Here is a 24,048-nt window from a genome sequence, read left to right on the forward strand (position 1 = left end):
AGCATATAGTAGTAACCCACTCTGATGCTGATTATCTACTTCCTATTGAGACAGCAAGCCTCAAATATCAGTAAGTGTAGCTTGCTTACCAGTTCTGTAGTAATCTGGCACTATCCTATGTGGGGTAGAATGTTCTTTTCTTAGCCACTTTAGGAGAGATAATGGGTTGACTGGTAGCATTTCTTTGAGGCCTTCTTTTAAAGCCAAGTGATAAAACTGCCCCTCAGCCTGAATTACTTCTTTGTTGTGTTGGTTAGTCCCTCACTCATGTCCAACTCTTTGTGACTCCATGGACGGTAGCCTGTCAGGCTACTCTGTCCATGGAATTCTCCAGGCAAGAATACTGGAGTGGGTTGCCAATTCTTTCTCCAGGGGATCTTCCTGACCCAGGTCTCCTGCATTGCAGGCAGATTCTTGACCATCTGATCTACAAGGAAGCTCCAAATTACTTCTTACTTGCAAATAAGCCTGGTTTTCTAAGTTTTAGAGTCTTAGTTGCAAATAAACCTGGCTTTCTCAGCTTTAGAGTCTTAGTTCTATAATGACTGGCAAAGAATTGTGGGTCTATCTCTTGGAATTCTTGGGGGAGGGGAAAAAAACTTAGTCCATATATCATTCCAGAAATTTAAAGAACATAATAATACAAGCTATAACTACATAGAATAATAATAATTTATCCCTTAGATCCTTGTCTATAGACAAAAATGATGGCTCATGACCTTCATTTCTATTGTATTATGATCATAAACTATAAAATGGTTGGTTTTAAGGAGTTAAGGAGCTTCCAAGTCAATAAGGCACACTCAATAAGCACAATTTCCTCACCTTCCCCCACAAATTTAAATGACAGTAAATATTACAAACTATAATAAATTTACAACAGCATCAAAACTAAATGAGGCAAAGTAACTTTATTAAATCAGATATTGGATTAAATTTTTAAAGGTGAAAAATACATATGGTTGTAGCTTCCACTTCAAGAAAGGTGGAGGAATTATACTTTTCCCTATTCTTCTCATTAAGCATAACTAAAAAGCCTGGGCACTATACATAAGACAAGCATAGTTCAGTCACTCAGTCGTGTCTGACTCTTTGCAACCCAATGGACTGCAGCATGCCAGGCTTCCCTGTCCATCACCAACTCCCGGAGTTCACTCAAACTCCTATCCATTGAGTTGGTGATGCCATCCAACCATCTCATCCTCTGTCATTCCCTTCTCCTCCCACCTTCAATCTTTCCCAGCACCAGGGTCTTTTCAAATGAGTCAGTTCTTCCATCAGGTGGCCAAGGTATTGGAGTTTCCGCTTCAGCATCAGTCCTTCCAATGAATATTCAGGACTGATCTCCTTTAGGATGGACTGGTTGGATCTCCTTGCTATCCAAACAAACATAAGAAGACTATAAATGGTGTAGAGAAGGAGGCAGACCAGCTGGAGACTTTGGGATCCAAAGAAGGAAATGCTGGCAAATTCCCTGGGTTTGATTTTGTTTCAAGTAGTAAGAGTGGTGTTAGTCCTTCAGTTGTGTCCAACTCTTTGTGACCCTGTGGGCTGTAGTCCGCCCTCCAGCATCCTCAGTCCATGGGATTTTCCAATTTTCCATTCCAATACTGGAGTGGGTTTTATCCCAGATTTATAGTTCAGGAAATTGGCCACTGGAAACTACGATGGGCACAGACCGGAAAAAAAAAGGCCCTAACTAAAGTTTCCTGTCACTGGACAGAGGACCAGGAAAGTTGCCTAGTAGCAATGCATAAAAGTTTTAAGTGATAACTGGTCTACTCCACCCAAACACTAGAGGAGATAAAAAAAAATGTGACCTCACTCCCACCCACACAAGCAAAGGATGAGAGCACCCTCACCAAGCTGTGATGAAGCATCCCAGCCCCCATCAGTATCATATAAGAGACAGACTGGGAAGCCTAGACTGTCACATATAATGTCCTATTATATGGATGTTAATATCCTGGTTGTGAGATTACACAAAATTTTTTCAAGATGTTACCACTGAGGAAAACATATATGAGACTTCTCTGTACTGTTTCTTATAACTGCATGTGAATTTAAATTAATTTCAAAATAAAAATGGGATAGTTTAATTTAAAAACATGTGATCCAGAAACATTATGGTACACAGAGGATTAAGTTCACAGATACAATGTCCGTACAATAGGAATACCAGAAAGGGATCAGAGAAAAATTGAAAGGAAAGAATCACAAAAATGTTTCTTTTTTTAAGTGAAGGATTCATTAAGGCCTGGTAGACACATAAAAGATTTGCTCCCAGACACATTCTTGTAAATGCCAAAGATGAAAAAAAGATCCTGAAATCTTTATAGACAAAATACTGGGAGCTACAAAGTAAAAAAAAAAAAAGTCTGAATCCAGGCTTCTTGTCGGAAATAATGGATGCCTAACAACAATAAAATAATGATTTCAAAGTACTGAGGGAAATTATTTTGAGTCTACACTTTTATGTCTAGACAGAACTATCAACCAATGTGAAAATAAAAACACTTTAGAGAACGCATGTGTTCCGCAACTTTACCTCCCATGTACTCTTAGAGGAGGAAAAAAAAAGGGGGGAGAACTAAGAATTAAAGGACTTGAGGAAAAGGAAATCTAAAAAACAGTGAATATAACACAAGTGAAATTCTCACATTTTCTAGAATGACAGCTTAATATAGATTTAATAAACAAGAGGGGAAAAAAACATAACAGGAAATAAAGAGCTACTAGAATACATTCAAGAGGAAAGTGGATTCCTTACATTAATAGTATACAATATGATTGATAAATTAAGTACTGATAATATAATTTTACTTTGTTAATTTATGTGCTAAAATTATGTTGATGTTTTTGCATGTCTTGACTAGATGACTCAACAGTAAGTAAAACTTCAACTGGTATTTTTAAAGCATTTGATAGACATTGACAAAATGGTAAAAGTTGGTGGACTCCACATCTTACAGTCTGACACTGATTTTATAGTCTTTAAGTCTACATAATAAGACTTTATAGCGAAATTCTCTCTGTTTCAACAGCTAACAGTCTTTTCAGGGAGTTTCTCAAAGTAGGTAACCTCAAGTTATTTAAAAAATCATATTCTCACTTTATGAAAATTAAATCTCCAATTCAGAGGCTTTCTAACTTCCAAGGTAAAACAACAAAAGTATCACTATAGTCATCTTACATGCAGTCTTGAGACCCTAGAGGAATGATTTGCCTTTTTCTCCTTTCAAAATCAGGATCTTAGGAGTTTGGCTTTTCTTCTCCTTTTAAAACCAGGATCTTAGGGGCACTGAACTGATTGAATCACACCTGCGCTACCTTTGTACCAGGGATACAGCTAAGTGATCCAGGTACATAGAAACTGCCAGCACCCCTTCCTAGGCAAAGCTAGCTGGGTACAGAGATTCCAATAAGTGCATAGAATGAATTGTAGGAAAACTGCATTTACTCCTTTGAGCTTGAATGTTGGAATTAAACCTTCCTGAAACACTAATTATCACCTCTTCTTTTCAGAGGACATAAGCAAACATGCTATAGAGCTCACAGAAGAGTCATCAAAGTCATTTCAGGGAACCCGCCTTGCAACGAGGTGTCCACCATCCCTCTTCTTCCGAGGAGGATCACAGACTACATTTCTTCACCTCCTTTAGAGTTATGCATGTCAACTTGACCGAGTTTTCTAGCCAATGGAATTCAAATAAAGCAATGTACACTGTTTTCAGCTTAGGCCCATAGAAATGTTATCATACGTGTTTCTCCATGCCTTTTCACCTTATAGGGAAATGTAATGAAAGTGGACAAAGTGACCTGGGAAACCACACATAGAAAACGGCAGGGTAACAAGGTGGAAGGAACATGGGTTACTGACTCAGTAGGAAAAGCAACATTCATTGATCAAAGACTCTATTTGACTTCACCATGAGATGGCTAAGCCAATGCACACATTTTTGTGTTACGGCAGCTATTACTACTTTTTGTAATTACCTCACAGTCACCCACATCTTAATATTCCGATGACTGAAGCCTTGCAGTTGACTTGAAGTCATAAAAACACTATAATTCACTGTGTGTGAAATAATAGCCCAGGATAAACACAAGGAGACATTCCTCTTACAAGTTTACTGTGACTTCTCCAATTGCAGAAACTGAAGAAAATTAAGACCATTAAAAACAAATCCTCAGAACGATTATAATGAAGAATAAAGTGAAAGTCACTCAGTCGTGTCCGACTCTTTGAGATCCCATGAACTATACAGTCCATGGAATTCTCCAGGCCAGAATACTGGAGTGGGTAGCCTTTCCCTTCTCCAGGGGATCTTCCCAACCCAGGGATCGAACCCAGGTCTCCCACATTGTGGGCAGATTCTTTACCAGCTGAGCCACAAGGAAAGCCCAAGAATACTGGAGTAGGTAGCCTACCCCTTCTCCAGGAGATCTTCCTGACCCAGGAATCAAACTCAGGTATCTTGCATTGCAGACAGATTCTTTACCAACTGAGCTCTCAGGGAAGCCCTGATATGAAGAATTAAGAGTATTTTAATTTCCAGATCAATCTTGAGAATATAACAAGACTGCTATTCATGGATGGAACAGAAGAATTGCTCACCTCCAAAATTCTGGCAACATAGTACTAGAATTTTAAAACATAAGAAAACAAAAATGACACCTTAATTTGTGATTTTTAAAGGTTTTGATTTAGAATCCAGGAGGTTACATTTATCAAGGGGAAATGACTAAGCATTTGAGAGATAAGCATATCAATTTTATTAACATCTGTAGGAAATCTGACGGCACATGGGTCTTAAACCAATTTTTTTTCAGTTTTACTAAGATGATTGACAAAAATTGTATATATTTAAGGCACACAGCATGACGTGGTATGCCACAATCAGGCTAACTAACAAATCAGTCACCTCACATAATAACCTTTTTTTTTAGGTATGCATGATAAAAACAGCTGAGATCTATGCTGTTAGCAAATTTCAAGTATACAACACTTTATTATTAATTATAGTCACCATGCTACCATTAGGTCTCTGGGATTTATTTATCTTATAACTGAAATGTCGTACCTTTGACCAGCATCTTCCTATTTCCCCCACCTCCTAGCCCCTGGTAACCATCATTTTCCTCCCTGTTACCAAGAATTTGACTTTTTAAATCCACATATAAAGGAGATCATGTAGTCCTTGTCTTTCTGTGCCTGGCTTACTTCACTTAGCATGATGTCCTCAAGGTTCATCCATATTGTTGCAAATGGCAGGATTTCTTTCTTTTTTAAGGTTGCAGCTAAACTACTTTTTTGAAGATACACGAACATTCACATTTTGCCACTTTGCTTTGAAGAGTGAAAAAAATGTAGTTCTACTGGGAGAGAAGAATATATCAAGATACATTTACATTGCTAATAAAAAGAATAAGAAAGAACTTGTAGTTACTCATCTTCTTTGTTCTCCAGTTAAGGACTTGTCTAAACATAGCCAATAAAATGAAATGCAGAATAACTCATAGGGCTTGTTCAGTTTTTCTTTCTAGATAATGACTTTCTATCCATTTATCATTATCTCAATGACTCAAACAGAAAGATTATTTTCTTCCTTCCCTTTTGCTGCTTAAATTATTTGACTATTTGAAAAAAAAAAAAGGTAACTAGTCTCCTTTTCAGTGGCTGAAAGTGTAGAGGTACTAAATTTTATTGATACTTGCTGATATTCTCTACTTCAATTCATTAAGTGTATATTAAGTAAATCTAGAGCACTCATCTCTTCATCTTTTGTCAAGGTTGACAGCTACTTCCTATAACTAGATGTTTTAAATAGATTTAACTGCTAATATAAAAAAGCAGCAATTATAATGCAAGGAAAAATTGTGATATATATGCAGATACACATGTTTATAGGTGCATAAATGTGATGTGTGTGTGCATATATGTATATAGAATTAACCTAGCCTCTTAGCAAAGATTATATAATCCCTAGCCTCCTTGTTGAACTAAATATTATATATAGCTTTTACAAGCCTATTGTCAGCTTTTAAAAAGATTTCCAACATTCTACTTCTGGGGACTAAACCTCTCAATCAAACCACATTATCACACCATGAAATAAAGTCACTTTAGAGTTTTCACTTATTGGGTTTTAGGTTAAGAAACAACAGAGAGGAAACACACTTAGCTCAGACAGCGAAGCATGTGATGCACAAAATGTCACTTTTTTTATACACTGCCCTTGTCACTGTTTCTCAATGTGGTTCTGCCTGTGCATACAAAATGTGGAAATAAACGCTCCCACCTCCAGGCTGTCTGAATGAATATAGTTCATAAGGCCGTGTGTTCATTTTCAAAAAGATAGTTATTGTTTCAGACCTCTTCCATCAATGCACCATCATGCTGCCTTAAATTTACAAGGTAGCTTGCATGCAAGAGGTTTCTGCCATTGTCCAAAGTTAATCAGCATGAAAACTATTGGCAGGTTAACAACCATTGCAAAAAACAGTTGCAAAGCAGAGGCCTTTTGTTTTATTATGAAAGCCTAATTTACTCAAGATCTCACTGACTTCCTTTTTAATATTCTCTCATAACCATCCTACATGCAGACACACACACACACATACACACATACAGTTTCAAAGCTAGAAAGAATTGTGGGCAAGATCGGGAAGACTAAATAATCTAATGCAAGACTGAAGTTAATGGAGCTCTTCACCCGCTGGCCTTGGATAGGGATATTCCAAGTCATTAGCATGGCCTCTGCTTTTGGCAAGATCCCCTAGGTAGGACTGCGCTTCCAAACAGTTAGAGCCAGAATTTGTAGTGGCAGCACTTTCAGCCTTCTACATGAATGACCAGAGCTCTCAGAGCTAGCAGATTGGTGGTTGTTAGTAACACTGGACCCTTGAGTCAAAAGAAAGGGCCAGCACTAAGTACTGTGAATTGATTACATATTCTTTATTCTTTCACAAGTCCTGTTTATTAAGGGTCCTTACAAAATTTGGCACTGATTTAGGCACTTTGTGACAGCCCTACATCTGAGTCTTATGTAGCAATTCAAAGAGCTATTCAATTCCTTGTTACAGCCAAACCCCTTGCCAGCAAGCCACGTCCTGACTACATTATGTACTTTTTAGCAGATGGAGTTTGGGGATTCCTGTGAAATTGTGAAAGCAAAAGCACAGAGACTCAGCAGGACAGAGCTAACGGGGAATAGCAGATAAATGCATCCAAAAGGCAACAAACAAGAGAGTCAGGATATGTTTTTTAAAAATCACGAATAAGAGATTCAAGATTCACAAAAGAGTTTGAGCCCTTCATTACCAAAGAGTCTTAAGAATTATAATATTTTATGAGAAAAAAAATTAAGACAGAGCAATAGCAACCAAAAAATATTAAAAGCATACCACTTCATTATAAATTCAATTTCAGCTGTTCCAGGTATTTCCAAACATTTCATGTTTTAATTGGCCTCCCAGGCAGATATCTTAGAGTCAACAAGTCACATCCACTTAATCTTCTATTGATTGTTCTAAGATGCTTCTTGTTACTATGACTACCTTAATCAATTAACTTCATGTAAGGTACAGACCATTTTCTCTTTCTCGTTTCTTTCCCCAAAAAAGCCTGAGTTCTTTATTTCCACAAAAAATATCTGATGCTGCCTCTTATCTGTTTAGGAGCACTATGTTGGTAAAAAAATTGCTTTATGCTTTTCATTTGGAAAAAAAAAATGTTTGAAGATTCTGCAGAGAGAAAGCCTACAGAATTGCCTTGGATCAGTATAATGAGGGGCTTACCAATTTGTGGCCGTGAGGATAAAAGTTTTCTTTGGCTATCAGAAAAGTGCCTTGCCCTTGTCCTTCATCACAGGGAACTGGGAGGCTTGCAGTCACTCAAGGAGACCGCTCACTGGGAAAAAGGAAATAGTTCTGCCACTTGGTTTCCAAAAAGTACAAGGTCAGCCATTGGTGACTATTTTAGTCCTGTACTATCCCGATAAAGCAATTTCACCTGTGTGAAAATGTGAGGGTGTTTGGCATGGGGAGGGAAGTTACTCTAACCTGAGCTGACCCATGTTTTCTTAGGCAAAGTCTTGGAAACAACAGAAACATCAACAGGGGGTGGGAGGCACAACCTATTGGATGTAAAATAAGCTCAAGGATGTATTACACAAAACAAGGAATCTATCCAATATTTTATAATAACTGTAAATGGAAACTTGTATAATTTTTTTTAATGTTTAAACAATAGGAACAACAAGATTCAGGGAAGATATTCATTCTTTGGAATCCAGACCACCTGGACTCAAGCCTTGATATCTGTTAAGAAATTTTAGGTAAGTGACTTAAACTGCCTGAAGTTTCATTATCTTTCCTATAAAATGGGATCAATATAACTACCTGTAGGGTAGCTTGGAGGTTCTCTATATCTAACCCTTCCTTCTTTGATCCCGGTCAATTCTTCTACTCGCCAGGTCTTTCCAAAGCAGAGGGATGACCAGGTCACTTTTCTATCCCAAATGTCCACAAATCTGGAGAACAGAGGTCAAACCACAAATCTTGCCTTCCTCCAGTCCAAAGAGCCAGGTCTCAGCCTGTCTTCCCCAGATCATCTCTGGTCACTCGTTTCATTTCTCACTCTAGCTACATCAAATCAGACTTACCACATACTTTCAATCCTTAATAACTGCTGCTGTTGTTTAGTTGCTAAGTTGTGTTTGACTCTCTTGCAACCCCCATGGCTTGAACCCCACCAGGCTCCTTTGTCCATGGGATTCCCCAGGCAAGAATACTAGAGTGGGTTGCCATTTCTTTGTCCAAGGGATCATCCTGACCCAGGGATCAGACCTGCGTCTCCTGCATTAGCAGGAGAATTCTTTATAGCTGAGCCACGAGGTAAGCCCTTTTTTGAATAGTTATATATTTGTTCAAATTACCTCCCCAAAGTTTCCTTGTCCAAGCTGTTCTTCCTGCCCTTATCCACTTAGCAAACTCTTGCTCATCCCTTAAGGTCAAAACTATCTCTACAATCACCACCATTTCAACTGTGCTTGGAGCTTCTGGCTAAAGAAACAAAGATTAATTTTTACCAGGTGAAAAAAAACTCATTTTTCCCCCTGGCTTTCAACAAGAAAAAATATATTATTTGGCACCTATTATGAAAATATCTAGATGCTATTTAACCACAAAGTGAAGCAATTTTTTAAAAATATAATCTTAGCATCTATAATCTGAGTATTTAAGACAAAGTATGATATTTTTTAGATTCGCAAAGTCAATCATCTTTAAGTCTTCACAGTCAAGGCAGTCACTGAATTGTGAGAAAATCAGCACACATCCAGAAAGAAATCCACTTGAAAAATGAGCTTATCCACATCAATTACTTTGATCATTAATATCACCTGCTAGGTGCAAGATGTATTACTTCTAATTTAATACTTTAAAATTGGTATAAATGAATAGACTGACATCCAAACAAGTTAAGTAATTTGCTCAAATATTTGATATGTGGCAGGGCTGCCATCCAAATCCAGGTCTGTCTGCCTCTATAGCCCATTCTGTCTCCCTATTGGCCTTGTACTGTGAACAGGGGTGGATATTATAGCAAGAGCCTACATATTTTATCCAAAGTATAAGGCACTATCTCCAGTTGAGTCACTCAAAATATTTGAGAAAAAAGGGGATTGGTGAGGGCAGACAGGTTACATAGTACCCTCAAAAAGATGAGAGATAGTTCCTCTTCAAAACATAGTAACATCTCATTAATAATATACATCATTAAAATGAGTTTCCTCCCTAGCATCAGACCCACCGGTAGCTTTTCTTACTTTGGGTTCAATTCCCTAGGATATTTTTTATGCTTGATAAAGTAGGCTTCCCAAGTGGTCCCACCTGCAACGCAGGAGACGTTTGATCCCTGTATCAAGAAGTTCTCCTGGAGAAGAAAATAGCAATTCACTCTAATATTCTTGCCTGGGAACCCCATGAACAGAGGAGCCTGGTATCATATGGGGGTCCATGTGGGGTCCATGAGGGTCACAAAAGAGTTGGACACAACTTAGCAACTAAACAACAACAACAACAAATAAAAGTAGCAATATTATAGCAGGATGATAGCATGATATAAATGATCACCGAGTTATTAAAAATATTTTTACCTTAGTTTCTCCAATTCGGTTAATCGGAAGGGGTTTATTATTATAGTGTTGGTGATGATCTTACTGATAGTGATAATTGTGTTTAACAATCAAAAATTGTGTATATGTATCTTTACTTCAAATATTTTATGATCTTATGTTAATCTCAAAAGAAGTTTATTCAAGTTCTGCATGAAACACGTCTCATTATACAATAGTATTTCTCACATAGTAAATGTAAAATAAAACAGAATCTTAACTAGAAAAGTCAGAAAATGTTACTTTAGCATGTAAAACTGAGTATGAAAGCACACATGTCACAATGGAACACTTTTAGCACATCTTACATTCCTATTCAGAATCACCATTGTTTACAGATACCAATATAGACACAGACACAGATATAGATATGGAGCATTTAAAATTAATCTGAGAAGCAGCTACCACAGTGAGAAGCCCGCACACCACAATGAAGAATAGCCCCTGGCTCACCACAAGTAGTGAAAGCCCGCATGCAGCAATGAAGACCTAGTGCAGCCAAAAAAAAGATTAAATTAAAAAGAAATTAATTTAAACCAAGGAAAAACTGAATTTAAAAGTAGTAACATGCCAAATTTATTCCCAGGGGGAGTTTCCCTCTTTTAAGTGGCTTCCCAATCAGCAACCAGGAGGAATCAAGCCTGCTTACGCAGTCTGGGTCCCGGGAACAAGGAAAGGGAATCGGGAGAGTGATGGGGGACAGAGACAGGGAAGTTCAGCAGAGGTCCCTGCGGGGAGAGGGGACCATGGCCCTCTCTAACACAAGCACAGACGTTGAATCTGACCGTAGCTCTTGCTGCGCTGACTCTCAGCACTTACAAAGTCCTGTTTGGGGCCCTAAGTCATGGGAAGATCCCAAATATGTCCAAGCTCCCAAGCATGTTTTTTTCTCCAGTGACGACTTATTACTACTAAATGACTCCATAAAGTGTGTAAATTAGCAAAAAGCAAGATACTAGGCCTATCCTTGAGGTGGTTTTTTTCAATCTTTTGGAAATAATAGAGTTCTCTAGTTCAAGTGCTGAAGGCCTAGCCTTTGTTTCTTGCCAGCGAAATTGGGATCACAATAATCAAAGGCTAAGTTACCATTCTGTGTTAAGTAATATGCCGGCAGTAACTAATTTTCTCTGTGAAGAACACTTTATATGCTGCTGGCAATAGGGCAGAATTAGGACTGATTCTACCTGATACACACATTTCCAGGTGTTGCCCTCTCTCCAACCCATATTAACTATTTCTGTGGAGTTAAAAAGAAAATGTTGTTCAAGATAAGGTAGGAGCAAGGCTGGCTCACCAGGAGCAAGTCAAGAAGCCTGCATCAGGAAAAACACATTCAGATAAAAAGATCACTGTTTTTTATTCACTTCAGACGCAAAACCCAAACTGTGAATTCAATTTGGTTAAGATGCCCTGCTGCTTGGAGAAGTGACCCTATTTTAGAGGGTCATCATCCATCAATTTAGGTGCCTATAGACACAGTCAGAAATTATTATGAAGGCAAGAGGAGAAGGGGACAACAGAGGATGAGATGGCTGGGTGGCATCACCGACTCAATGGATTTGAGTTTGAGTAAACCCCAGGAGTTGGTGATGGACAGGGAGGCCTGGTGTGCTGCAGTCCATGGGGTCACAAAGAGTTGAACATGACTGAGCAACTGAACTGATTTGACATCTCTAGAAAATTTTAGTTATTTGATTTAAAGAAAACTAACATCCTGGCCTAATGAATAACAAAGATAAAATAAGTTATTTTATGATATTTTCATTCATAAAGTTACAAAAATTTAACTGCTGCAAAATTTTAAAACGCACATTGAACACACTGAGAATAAATACTGAATAACATCACTTAAGAATTAATTTGCAAATCTTTTTAAGAATTTAAATTTTATTCCATAAATATTATATATAAAGTAGCAGACAGCAGAGAGTAGAAGAAAGACATCCTAAAAGCTAAAAAGAAATTGTCAATATTAGGTTTATAACATGCCACTAAGTAATAATTGATCTTCTATTTCATAATCTGCAACCAGGTAAATGTCATTCACTAGAAGATACACCATTCCTATGTCAATTCCACATGATGGCCCCTCCACAAAAAAAGAGCAACAAAATTCCCAATTAAGTCTAAAGAAGTAATTCAAAACAGTGATTCCACATCTTAGGCATGAAAATACATATTGATTGATTGGCTTCCCAACAGTTGTTGGACTACATGAAGATATTGCTAATCATCCCCCAAATTCACCAGGTTAAATGTAATAATGAAGCAAACATTTAGCTAATTAACAACTCTACACAGAAAAAGAAAGGGAAACAAAAACCTAAATAGCTAATAATTAAAATCCAGATTTTGTTCTGATCATCAAGATAAAAATCTCAAATTATTATTCACTTAATGTTTAGACATAGTGAAGGCTTTTGCCAAGTACCACAAAATTCCCTTCATTGAAAGGCCCACATCTTCTAGCTTTTCTTCTATGACCCTTTGTCCCGTTAGTTTTCAGTGTTTGTGTTTAAAAACTAGTTTTTAAATTTTATTATTATTATTTAAAACAGACATCTTGTTACTCTACTGGAGATAAGCCAAACATGGGAGACTGAGAAACTGGGTCATCTGTAAATCATTACCTGAAGGCCTTCGATAGCCAAGCGCAGCATGCTTGGCGTCAGTTTAGAAGCTTGCTTGAAGGTGAAGTTACTCCAGTCTATGATCAAAACAAATCCATTCACCTGAAGCTCAGGATCTTCAATCATGGCTTCTAAAGAAAGTAAGATGGCACGCAAAATATCCACCAGCGTGTACCTATCAGCAACAGAGAAGTACTGCATTAAATCTGACAACCGCCATTTGTAGAAACTATGGAATGTCTTTAGCATACTGAAAATTCCCTTTAAAATACCTCAGAAAGCTTAAGGAAAACATTTTGTTTAAAAATCTTCTAAGATGAAGTTTACATTATTCACTATACTCAGGGGACATATTAGAAGTTAACATGCATTCTACCAAAACAAATTCCAATGCTTTTGAAAATTCTATAATTTGTTTCATATTTTACAATCATTCCTTTTCCTTGCAGGCCCTCTTATAACTTTACAAAATCTCATTTTCAACAAATGTTCCATTCCCTAAAAACTAGGCATGGTACTTTTCAATAGTTCAGGAATGCTTTTAAAAGGACTGACATTTCTTATCTTCACAGGTGGAAAATTTGAGAATGAGATTTGAAGGAGTTTCATCAATAAACAACACCATGTGTAAACAGTTGTGGTTGAAAGTGTCAACCAATTTTAATTACTTGGACTGAGTTTATATCATGAAGATAAAAGAAAAGGAAAGGTGGGATGGACAGAAAGAAAGGGAAATCAGTGAAATCAATGAAAATAAAAGGGAAAATGCATCTGCCTGTTATTACATAGGCCACCCAAATTCAGGAGTTGCATCTTTATCTTTTTCTACCTTGCAGCTTAGCACAGTCCTTGATACACTATAAAAATCCAATAAATGCGCTTCCTTTCTTGTAAAATGGAGCTGGAGTGCAAAGACACTAATTGTACAGGAAGGCATTGTCTCAACAAAGCAGTGGAAGTAAGAAGAAAAGAAGCCAAATTTGAGAAGTATGTTTGAAGTAAACTTGTTAAAATTTAATCCTTAATTAGATGTGGGGGCTAAGATTGAGGGAAAAGATGACACGCAGATTCTAGCTTCAGACCCTTGCCTTTGACAGTACCAGTAAGCTATCTAAAGTAAATGGTACTTTAGATTTTACCATCTATCAAATGGTGAAATCTTTCATCAAAATCAATAATGCAAAAAAAGGATGCAGTTAAGGATGGCTGGAAATGTAGAATTTGGAATAGAATAGATTGTACTTGAGAAACAGGTAGTATACCCAGGAAGATATATCAAGTAAACATCTAAGAAAGTAAATTTCAAACTCTGGAGAAAGCTCAAAATTGAAAATTCCAGAATCAAAAGCATACCAATCCCATGTTCACAGAAGTGAAGGAGGTAATGCAATCAGAGCTGAGAGGAAAACAAGGTAATTGTTCTAAGAGGGAATCCCCACATTTCAAGAGAAATTCGTAAATTTACGGAAGATGTTAACAATTTTCCTTTTTTAGCACCCTGCTTTCAAGTTTACTTTTCTGCTCATTCAGGTGGAGGTGTCCAGGAAAAGATAGAGAAAGAGATCCTGATATCAGGGGAGAGGTGAGATGGCAAGGGTGGTGGATTAGGAGTTGAAATCATTGGAATTTAGTGGAAGTGATGGGCTCACCAGGAAGACGTCTGAGACAATGAGCACATGTGAGGGAGTATTTCTATTTTTATTTCTAAAAACATTTGGAGGTGAAGGGAGAAAGCATAGTAGTTCAGACAGGAAGGAAAAATCAACAGTGAAACCTCAGGCAATTTCTCACTTTTTCTGGGCCGCATTTCCTCATCTGTAATATCAGCAGTTTGGAATAGAATCTCTTCAGGGTCCCAGCATTTATCAAGCAAAGGGCCTGGTGTCAGAAGACTTCAAGATGGAATCTCTTCATTGTTCCTCATTAGCTGTGTGGCCCTGGACAAGTCAATGATTTATCATTCTGAGGCTGAGTTCCTTAAATGAGAGTATCTGTGACTATCACTGCATCTCACTGGCAGTCGCCAGGTGAGAGGAGGGGGAATGGGAAGGGAAGTCAAAGATATGATTCAGGTGAGAGCATGTGAGCAATGCTAAAAAAATGCAAAAGAGCATGTGAATGTGTGTTCAAGAAGGGTCTGTTGGAATACACACATAGCACACTTTTCACTTTAGTGGTAACCACACTCACAGTGCACTAAGCTGGGTGTAATCAGAACTAAAGAATATGTGTTTGTAAATTTTACTTAAAGATAACCTTTACATAGCTTACTGCTACTGTTAAAGGCAAGGATCAAGAGACTATTTTTAAATCTCTGGCAAGTATACAGGCTATGTATAGGCCTAAGGATATGGCATCCCAAAACACTACGTAAGTCTATAAGATAAAACTTTTTGTAGAGCTCTGTCACTTATTTGTCTTAAAACTGTGAAATATGAATGACTGAACACCTTTATCAGTCACTTCATGGCTGGCTCATCTCCTTTTTAAATATAATGGCCTAACACAGTACTATGACCAGAAGCCTGTGAACTTACACAGACTGAAAAGTTTGGAGCAGGAAGACTGTACTTCTGGTTACAATTTAAAGTGAAAAGTGTTAGTTGATCAGTCATGTCTGACTCTATGCAACTTCACAGACTATAGCCCACCAGGTTCCTCTGTCCTTGAAATTCTCCAGGCAAGAATACTGGACTGGGTTTGCCATTCCCTTCTCCAGGAGATCTTCCCAACCCCGGGATTAAACCTGGGTCTCCTGCAATGAAGGCAGATTCTTTACCATCTGAGCCACCAGGGAAGCTTGGTTAAAATTCAGAGCCCCCTCTAAAAAAATACTCACTTTAATTTTTGAAATTCATAATAATAATGGTTGAAAAAATTAAAAATTAGAACAATCCAACTTAGAACTTTCTCCTGTTATGATCATTCTTAGATTTTCCTGTGAGAATACCAAATAGGATTAAGAAAAACTTGAATTTGAAATCAGCTTTGAAAGAATGATGCACTGTATATAATAATAAACTATTACACCAGTAAGGGCTGAAAATAAGAGGCAATTTATTTTAAATAACACATTTTAAGTATGGTTTTCAAAAACTGTGTCAAATCAAGAGAAAAACTTACATACATATCATTATTCCAAAGGAAATAAAATAAGGTAAATCCCAGGATCATCAATAGAGTAAATCTAACCAATGGGTTTTTTTTATTTAATATCTTCTTCCAAAGAGAGAATTAAATGACCTTTATATAAATTATATTAATGTATGTGTGTGTGTGTGTGTGTGCACACACTCAGTCACACAGTCATGTCCAACTCTTTGTGAGCCCATGGACCTTAGCCTGCCAGGCTCCTCTGTTCATGGGCTTTTTCAGGCAAGTATATTGGAGTGGGTTGCCACTTCCTCCTCCAGGGGATCTTCCCAACTCAAGGATCAAACCCTCGTCTCTTGCATCTGCTGCATTGGCAGGTGGATTCTTTTCTGACCTGCCCTTTGAATGCAGTTAGCTTGGGGTGTTCTTATATTTCCTTTATTAGAAGTATATGTTATATACTATACATTTAATAGAAGAAATATAAAAACACTCTAGCTATTAATAACGGCATTCAAAGGGCAGGTCAAAACCACTCTTGATGTTCCAATCCTCTGTTGTCAAACATGTCACATTACTACCATTAGCAGCTCAGCAGGTTATTCCTAAGCAGAACATTAGTACATGCCAAAGTCCATAAAATATCTTCTGAAGAAATGGAGTATTTTATGAATTTTCTGTCTTCAGGAATCTGACTTTCACTATTCTCATTAAAACTATGTTCTAACTGCTGTACTTCACAAATTAGATGTTACTACAGTAAGTATTTCATAAGTTCATGTTTGGAGTTTACACTCCAATTATAGTAGCTCCACCATAGCTATTTTTCCCTTCTATGTTGAAAGAAAGCCATAAACAATAAACCAACATGTTCATGGAGCTCGACTCCTAACAGCTTCCCAAAGCAGCATCAGGTAAAGTCTGCATCAGAAATTGACTTGGAGATGATGAAATAATGACACCAGTAAGGAATTTTACAACTTGGGACTATGTAAGCCATTGCTGTTAAATCAAAGCTGCTACAATATGTTTTAAAAAAAAAATTGTCCTTTTTTTTTTTTACTACCTGGGTGATCAAGAGCAGGGAAGCCTCTTCTCCTGCCTCGGACCTTGCAAGATTTGGGGGAGTTGCCTGGCCTGTGCTTCTCTTCTGGGGTTCACAAGATCTCATCCCCTACCAGAGCTGACCATCAGTGCAAAGCGCAACACAAATCACAAACAGTTCATTTCATTCCTACTTTCCAGCCCTTTCCTTAGCCTGACAAGGAAAAACTGGCATCTTGGCATCACATTGAGCAGCACAACAGCAAGCAGCTTGCCTTGGTCATTAAATCAATCAGCCATTATTAAATTCTTCATTAAGGCTGCCCCCAACCCTCAGCTTTCATTAAGCCACATTTCCTAATGTCTAAAGCACTTGTGTTAGAAAGGCGCTAGAGGGAGAGACAAAGGAGCTGAATTACCTTCATTAATGCCTTGGGGTATCATTGGTGCTAAAGTTGATGAATCCATCAAGGTGCTTTATATTACTGAGTGGTAATAATAATATCTCTATCTGTGTAACCATTTAGGATTTCCAAAGCAATTTCAAAAGCATTATCTTAATCTCAAAATAAGCCCAAAGTCTCTGTGCGTGGCTTAATTCCTATTATTCTGAAGATGAAGACACAGAGGAGGTCTCAGAGAATTGAGTTTTTCTGAAATCACTGTAAGAGTAAATAAAACTGGAAGCCTAGATGGGAAGCTCGGTCTTTCTGACACCACAGAGCGCTCCACTCCTTATGGTGCCAAGACCTAGAACAGAGTTTGATGAAGAGCTGCTCTGTGTTTTTATGTGTCAGTGGCATAATCTACATCAGAAGAAGGATCAGAAAGTCGATACCAACATGGCACCAGGCCAGGTATCAGGGCAGCTCCAGCGTGGTCCCAGCAAGGGGCTTTGGCAGAAGGAAAACATCAAGACATCTTGAGTCAGAATGGGAAGATGCTAAGTCTACAAACCGTGGAGGCAATATGAAATCCAAAATCATCACATCATCACTAGGCATATGAAGCCGTCTCAGCCTTGCTGAGTGTTTTCCAGTATTTTACTGCTATGGAAACATAGGTGAGTGAGAACAAGAAAATAACTGGAAATGAAACATCTAGAGGAAAAATGTCTTTCTTTGGGAAAAACAAAAAAAAGGTTACAAATGTGCACCTACTGCCACCAAAACGAAATAAAACAGAATGAAGTCATGTTGGAAAAAAATACAAACATTGGAAAGGCAACTTTTCCTCAGGGCAGAATACTGTTTACTTAGCTGCTTAGTACAGTCTTTGTCTTAAGAATATTTACTCTACCAACTTAACCTCCTGTGCCTAATTGTCTACATTCTGATGTTTAATCAAGATTTTCTAAACCATAGATGGATTTTTTAATTATCAGAGCTAGCTTTTTTTGGTATATTTGTTTTTTCCCAGATTTTTGTTGGCCCACTATCTGCACACACAGAACAAGTTTGACCAATTCACTTACTCGTTGTACAGTTCTGGGTGAAATACTTAGCTGCTCTGTGCCTCGGTTTCCTTATCTGCAAAATGTGGATGTTAACAGGACCTATCTTATTATGATTGTGAAGAAGATTTAATAAATGAATGTTTATAAAGTGCTTAGAATAGTGCCTGACACATATAAAATATATATGTGTATATAAAATATGACATGCATATATATATATGTGTATGTCTGTGTATATAAATATTGTATATAATATACATAAAATATGACATGCTACAATATGTCACACTACTATATGAAAGTGTTTTAAAATGAATGAATTAATTAAAATGAAAAAATAAAAGGTTGAATTACATTGCCCAAACAAGTGATATTCTTTCCACATAACACAGAGCAGGCTGCTACCGCCTCTGCCTGGACTTTCCAGCACTACCGAGCAGTATCCTCATTAAGCACTCACTATTTCTCTGACAGTCATTTAGCTTTTCATGTTTTATCTTCCCAGAGAGGCTGTATGTTCCTTGATGGTACGACGAATGTGTTATGTGTCTTTTTTTTGCCCCTAGCACCTATTAAAATTCTAAGTATGTAGCAAATGCTGGAGAAAAGTGTACTTTTTAAAACACTGATTTGAATTAAGTACTATTCACTCAGCTTACTTGATGTTGTAAAGATCCAACCAACATACAAGGACATCTTTTCCCTCACATCAAGAGTGCCACTACTATGTTAATGACTATATTAACTATGTTTTTATATATATATATATATACATATATATATATATACACACACATATATATATATATAGACCTGCCTTCAGTGGTGTAAAAGAGCTCAATCTTTTTCTCAGAATGGAGGAAATATAATAATTTACTAAGGATAATTTGTGAATTTACTAACTATTGGCTCATGTTTTAAAATATCTTTAAAGATTTCTTTTGAAGATTCAGAGCACTATAGTAACACCAAATCCATTGCTTCTTTCCAACTTTGTTTAAAGTTGCATATTTGAAACATGAACATGGCCTGGTTTGGGCCAGACCCAATCAACGTCCTAGTGAAGTTTGGTGCTCCTGGTCATTGCTGTTATTTCAGGATTATTTCTCTAATTACTGCATAATTGTCCTACTTTTTAGAGACTGTCCTATTTTGTTCAGAGATTTGTTCCAGTATTTGGTAACATTTCTCAGGACAATATTTTTTCTCTTTCATTTTTCATGGTATGAACCAAGGGCATATTTTGAAATAAGCTGCAGTTCCCAGAATATTTGTTTAAAAAGCATCCTTCTACAAGGAAGCAATACAGAAGCTCTGCTGGGACAGAAACCTCATGGAATCCATACCTGCCATTTCTAGGATTGACCTAATCTTAAAATCAGGCTTCCCAGGTAGCTCAGTGGTAAAAAAAAAAAAAAAAAATCCACTTGCCAATACAGGAGATGCAGGAGATGTGGGTTCAAATCCCTGGGTTGAGAAGATCCCCTGGAACAGGAAATGGAAAATCACCCCAGTATTCTTGCCTGGAGAATCCAATGAACAGAGGAGCCTGGTGGGCCACAGCCCGTGGGTTCACAAGAGAGTCAGGCACAACTGGTTACTGAGCACAATCTTAAAATCAGCCGTAATACAGCACAGCAGTGTCGCTAGGATTTTGAAGTTAAGGAATCCTGACCCTCCCATGAAACAGAAAGTTGAGAAATATTTAAATATTTTAGTAAACAGAGCCAGGAAGACTTGAAAAATCAGTCCAAAAAATTAAACCTCTTCTTTGGCTTGCGTTTTGCAAATTACCAAGTAAGAGTGTTTCTCTGTAATTATCTAGTTAATTGCTCTTGTCTATTTTAATCTATTTCTAGTTATTTTATAGTTGCTTTATTTTATTGCACTTTCATAGAACAGTAAAGCTTTGTGGCTGAGAATAAAACAAATATGTGTAGTCTATGGCAATTTTTTAAAAAATTTTAAGCTACCATCATCATAATCTTCGTTCATTTTGAAGGTTGGCCACATAATTTTCTTTGGGATCCCATGGACTGTAGCCCACCAGGCTCCTCTGTCCATGGGGATTCTCCAGGCAAGAATACTGGAGTGGGTTGCCACGCCCTCCTCCACGGGATCTTCCCAATGCAGGGATCGAACCCAGGTCTCCTGCGTTGCAGGCAGTTTCTTTACTGTCTGAGCCACCGGGAAGTCCAATAAATTACAACATAATTCATAATTCAAACTAAAGCTTCAAATAGCTGGCCATTTGTATGTTTTCTTTTGTATGAAAAAGCCATACAGTGGGAACAAACTGACAATAGTACATTTTTCAGGCAAATTCCAGGACAGGTTAGAGGATCTTAGCATGGTCTCACCAATCAGTCTTCCAGCCCTTTCAGACTTCCAGTACTAAAAGTGATAATCAATATCCATTATGACAAGCCAAACATGGTGCAAGATGGTCAGTGCTTTCCAGATTGCCACTATATTAGAATCACTAACTTCACTGTACTTAATTGTTTTCTAGAGGTTGTTAATCTGATTCCAAATCAATGGTTGTCTGCTGGATTCAATATGGTATCACCAACTCAATGGACATAAGTTTGAGCAAACTCAGGGAGACAGTGAAGGACAGGGAAGCCTGGTGCGCTGCAGTTCATGGGGTTAGAATGAGTCAGACATGACTTAGCAACTGAACAGCAACAAATGTAAAATACCACTTACAGACTAACTGACAAATTATAGGCCAGTTATCAGAATGTATGTCGTCATTATGTTTTGGGTGACACAATTTACTCATGAACATTCCCCATCATCACATGCCAGTGAATTTCCACCTCTCAGATATCTGCTCTCAGGCTCTAGGGTCTAGACTGCAATCTACTTTCATTCCAAACTTCCTTTCTTAAGGTAGTGTAATCTGCTCTAGCTTCTTGGTACATTAGCGTCACATTCTGTTGATGAAATCAGTTGGAAAATGTGAAGGTGTTGCTGAGTCCTAAAGCAGGGTACCGTCACTCAGGAAAGCAAGACACCGTGTAAGGCATGGAGGATACCGCATCATCGTGCTGCAGGGTATCAATTCAATCGCTTTTAATTTTGTGGAATCTACTTTTGCTTTCAGAAATTATCTTGGACAACTTGAAAGAAAGAAGATAAGATTATGTGAATCTTTTCCAAGGATAGCCTGCTCAATAAATGTAATAAATCATCTGAACCTGTTCTATGATTTTTTTAAAAAAAGAACCACAGACCACACTGAAAGTCATTTTGACATTTCAGCATTTCGATTATTTTTTTATTTTTATTAGGTGGGCACACTGTAAATATTACATCTTCATCTTACCAACAATTCCATATTTCTTGTAAGGCTTTGGAAATGGTCCAGTTATTTGCAATAACCTGAAACTGACCTGCACTATATTGCAGTAGGAAGGGACACTATTTTATTTATAGTCACCATCTCACATGTATTTACTGTCTCTAGTCTCCTGAGAAGCACAGAAAACTGTCCTAAAAATTTAATATAGGAGAAAGTATAAATCAGATAACTTCCTACTTAGAAACCTTTTTTTAAAAAAAATGCATAACTCAATTCAACTCAACAAACATTTACTGAACATTAACTCTAGTTTAGGTGCTGTTGTAATATGAGGCTTAGTTTTGTTTTTGTTCTTTGTTATACAGATCAATCATTTCATGGGTCTTTACCAAGTTTTTCAAAATTCACAAAGAATATTTTGCTTATCCCCTTTGGGAAGCTGGAAATAAAAGAGGAGGGTGAATTTTCTTCTACTTCATTTCTAGAATTTCCCTATGTAACCCTGATCAATTCCCACCTATTCTTTCTTTAAAAACAATGCTACTTTGTTTCTTCTAAAAATGTTTTGTTTTTTTTTTTTTAAGTTACTGAAAGCCAGACAACTCACTGAAAACTCAAGGAAGATGGCTAGAATTATGTTGAGATGTGCAGTCTTCTCCAGGGACCCAGGTTGTTTGGACTGGAGGGATCAGAGCAGGAAGATGAGAACACCCAACTCACAGAACAGGGGAGGGATAAGGAGCAAGAGAATCTGGCACATGGTATATCCTGCTAACAGAAGAATCATAAGGCAAACATCTAGGGAAGGTGGCAGAAACTTCTGAAGGAGTCAGGTCAGATAGGCCCTGAAGATGTATAGTGGAGGAAGAGGATTCAGGCCGAAGGCAAGAAAAGGGCTGGTGACACCCTGGTACAGTCAGAAAGGCAGCTGTCCTGCTGGTTTCAGAGCAGGGCAGAGACAGTCCTTATGCACATGTCCCCATGATAAAGCTTCACAGAAGATGCCACGAGGATGGACCTGTTTATCCCCTGCTGCTGCTGCTGCTGCTAAGTCGCTTCAGTCATGTCCAACTCTTTGGGACCCTATGGACTGTATATAGCCCTCCAGGCTCCTCTGTCCATGGGATTCTCCAGGCAACAACACTGGAGTGGGTTGCCCTGCCCTCTTCCAGGGGATCTTCCCGACCCAGAGATTGAACCCACGTCCCTTATGTCTCCTGCACTGGCAGGTGGGTTCTTTACCACTAGTTCCATATGTATACTTAGATCTGGGATGGGGGTGGCAGGAGACAAGGAGAAGGAAGGGGGAACTTTTTTTAATGAATATAGGAGGAGGAAACTCAACTGAATTTTAGACAAGCTCTAAATACCGTGTACACCTTTTGACCTTGAAGTACTATTACTTGATCATACCTATTCATTTAAACCTTAGAAATAGAATTCACAATTATTAGTCTATAGAACCTGCAAGGTATTTTTACAGGGCATAGCTTTTCATTTTAATGTCCCATATATGTTAATGTCACATATGTTGATTTAAACAAATAATTCTATATATCAATTAATAAGTCCCCTCCCACTGTAGATTTCTAGGGAGATATATTTTGATTACTAGCAACTTATACTTTATATGAAAGCATGAGATAGACAACTAAAACATAGTTACTTTAGTAAATCCAGAATAATCACCTTCTCATATGGGTGAGAACTACAAGTGATTTTCAACTTAATTAGGTTTGTAAATCAATGTGAATATTAGATCACTTATAAAAATAAAGGAAAATAGGTCTGATGTATATTCATGTCTCTAAGGGCTATCTGCCTCCCTAAAGATATCTTTAACAGACTCTGACACATATTTAAACATACCATTTCCACAGTTCCCATTCCATGGTAGCTCAATAAACTAAGTTCCTGCCTAACTGACATATGAAATATTAGATTCTTTCTTGAATAAATTTTTTTGACTTTGATCTACACAATAATTAGTTTGCATAAATCTTCAATGTACTTCTTAGATGAAATAAAAACTTTTTAAAGATAAATTGTGGTCAAAGAATGGCATTTCATGAGACTTTAAACTTTGCTACCTGATAAAAAGTAGAGTAAAATCTCTATAAATAACCAAAGTAACAAACAGAAAGAGAACTTCATTTCACCTCAATGGCTAACTCTTTCTATGAGCATCTTAGCTTTATGATTCTTCAGGCAGTAATTTATCTTTTTATTTACCTAAAAAGGAATTAGAGTAGTTCTCAACCTAAAGTTAAAGAGAATAGGAGACCAATCGAAGGGTTAAACACCTGTTAAAAATATTAATTTGCATTCTAAAATCCCAAG

At 37.5% G+C, this 24,048-nt stretch overlaps 1 protein-coding gene across 2 annotated transcripts in view; it reads right to left on the reverse strand.

The window, feature by feature from the left end:
* The window catches only part of CLVS2 (clavesin 2), a 73,946-nt gene that overhangs the window by 46,980 nt on the left and 2,918 nt on the right, over positions 1-24,048 (reverse strand). For both annotated transcript variants that reach the window (XM_043890486.1, XM_043890487.1), the window contains exon 3: positions 12,809-12,983. In XM_043890486.1, coding sequence (XP_043746421.1) covers positions 12,809-12,983 — 175 coding nt within the window. The remainder of the gene's footprint in view (positions 1-12,808; positions 12,984-24,048) is intronic.

Source organism: Cervus elaphus, chromosome 28, assembly GCF_910594005.1.
Source record: "Cervus elaphus chromosome 28, mCerEla1.1, whole genome shotgun sequence".
NCBI lineage: Eukaryota > Metazoa > Chordata > Mammalia > Artiodactyla > Cervidae > Cervus > Cervus elaphus.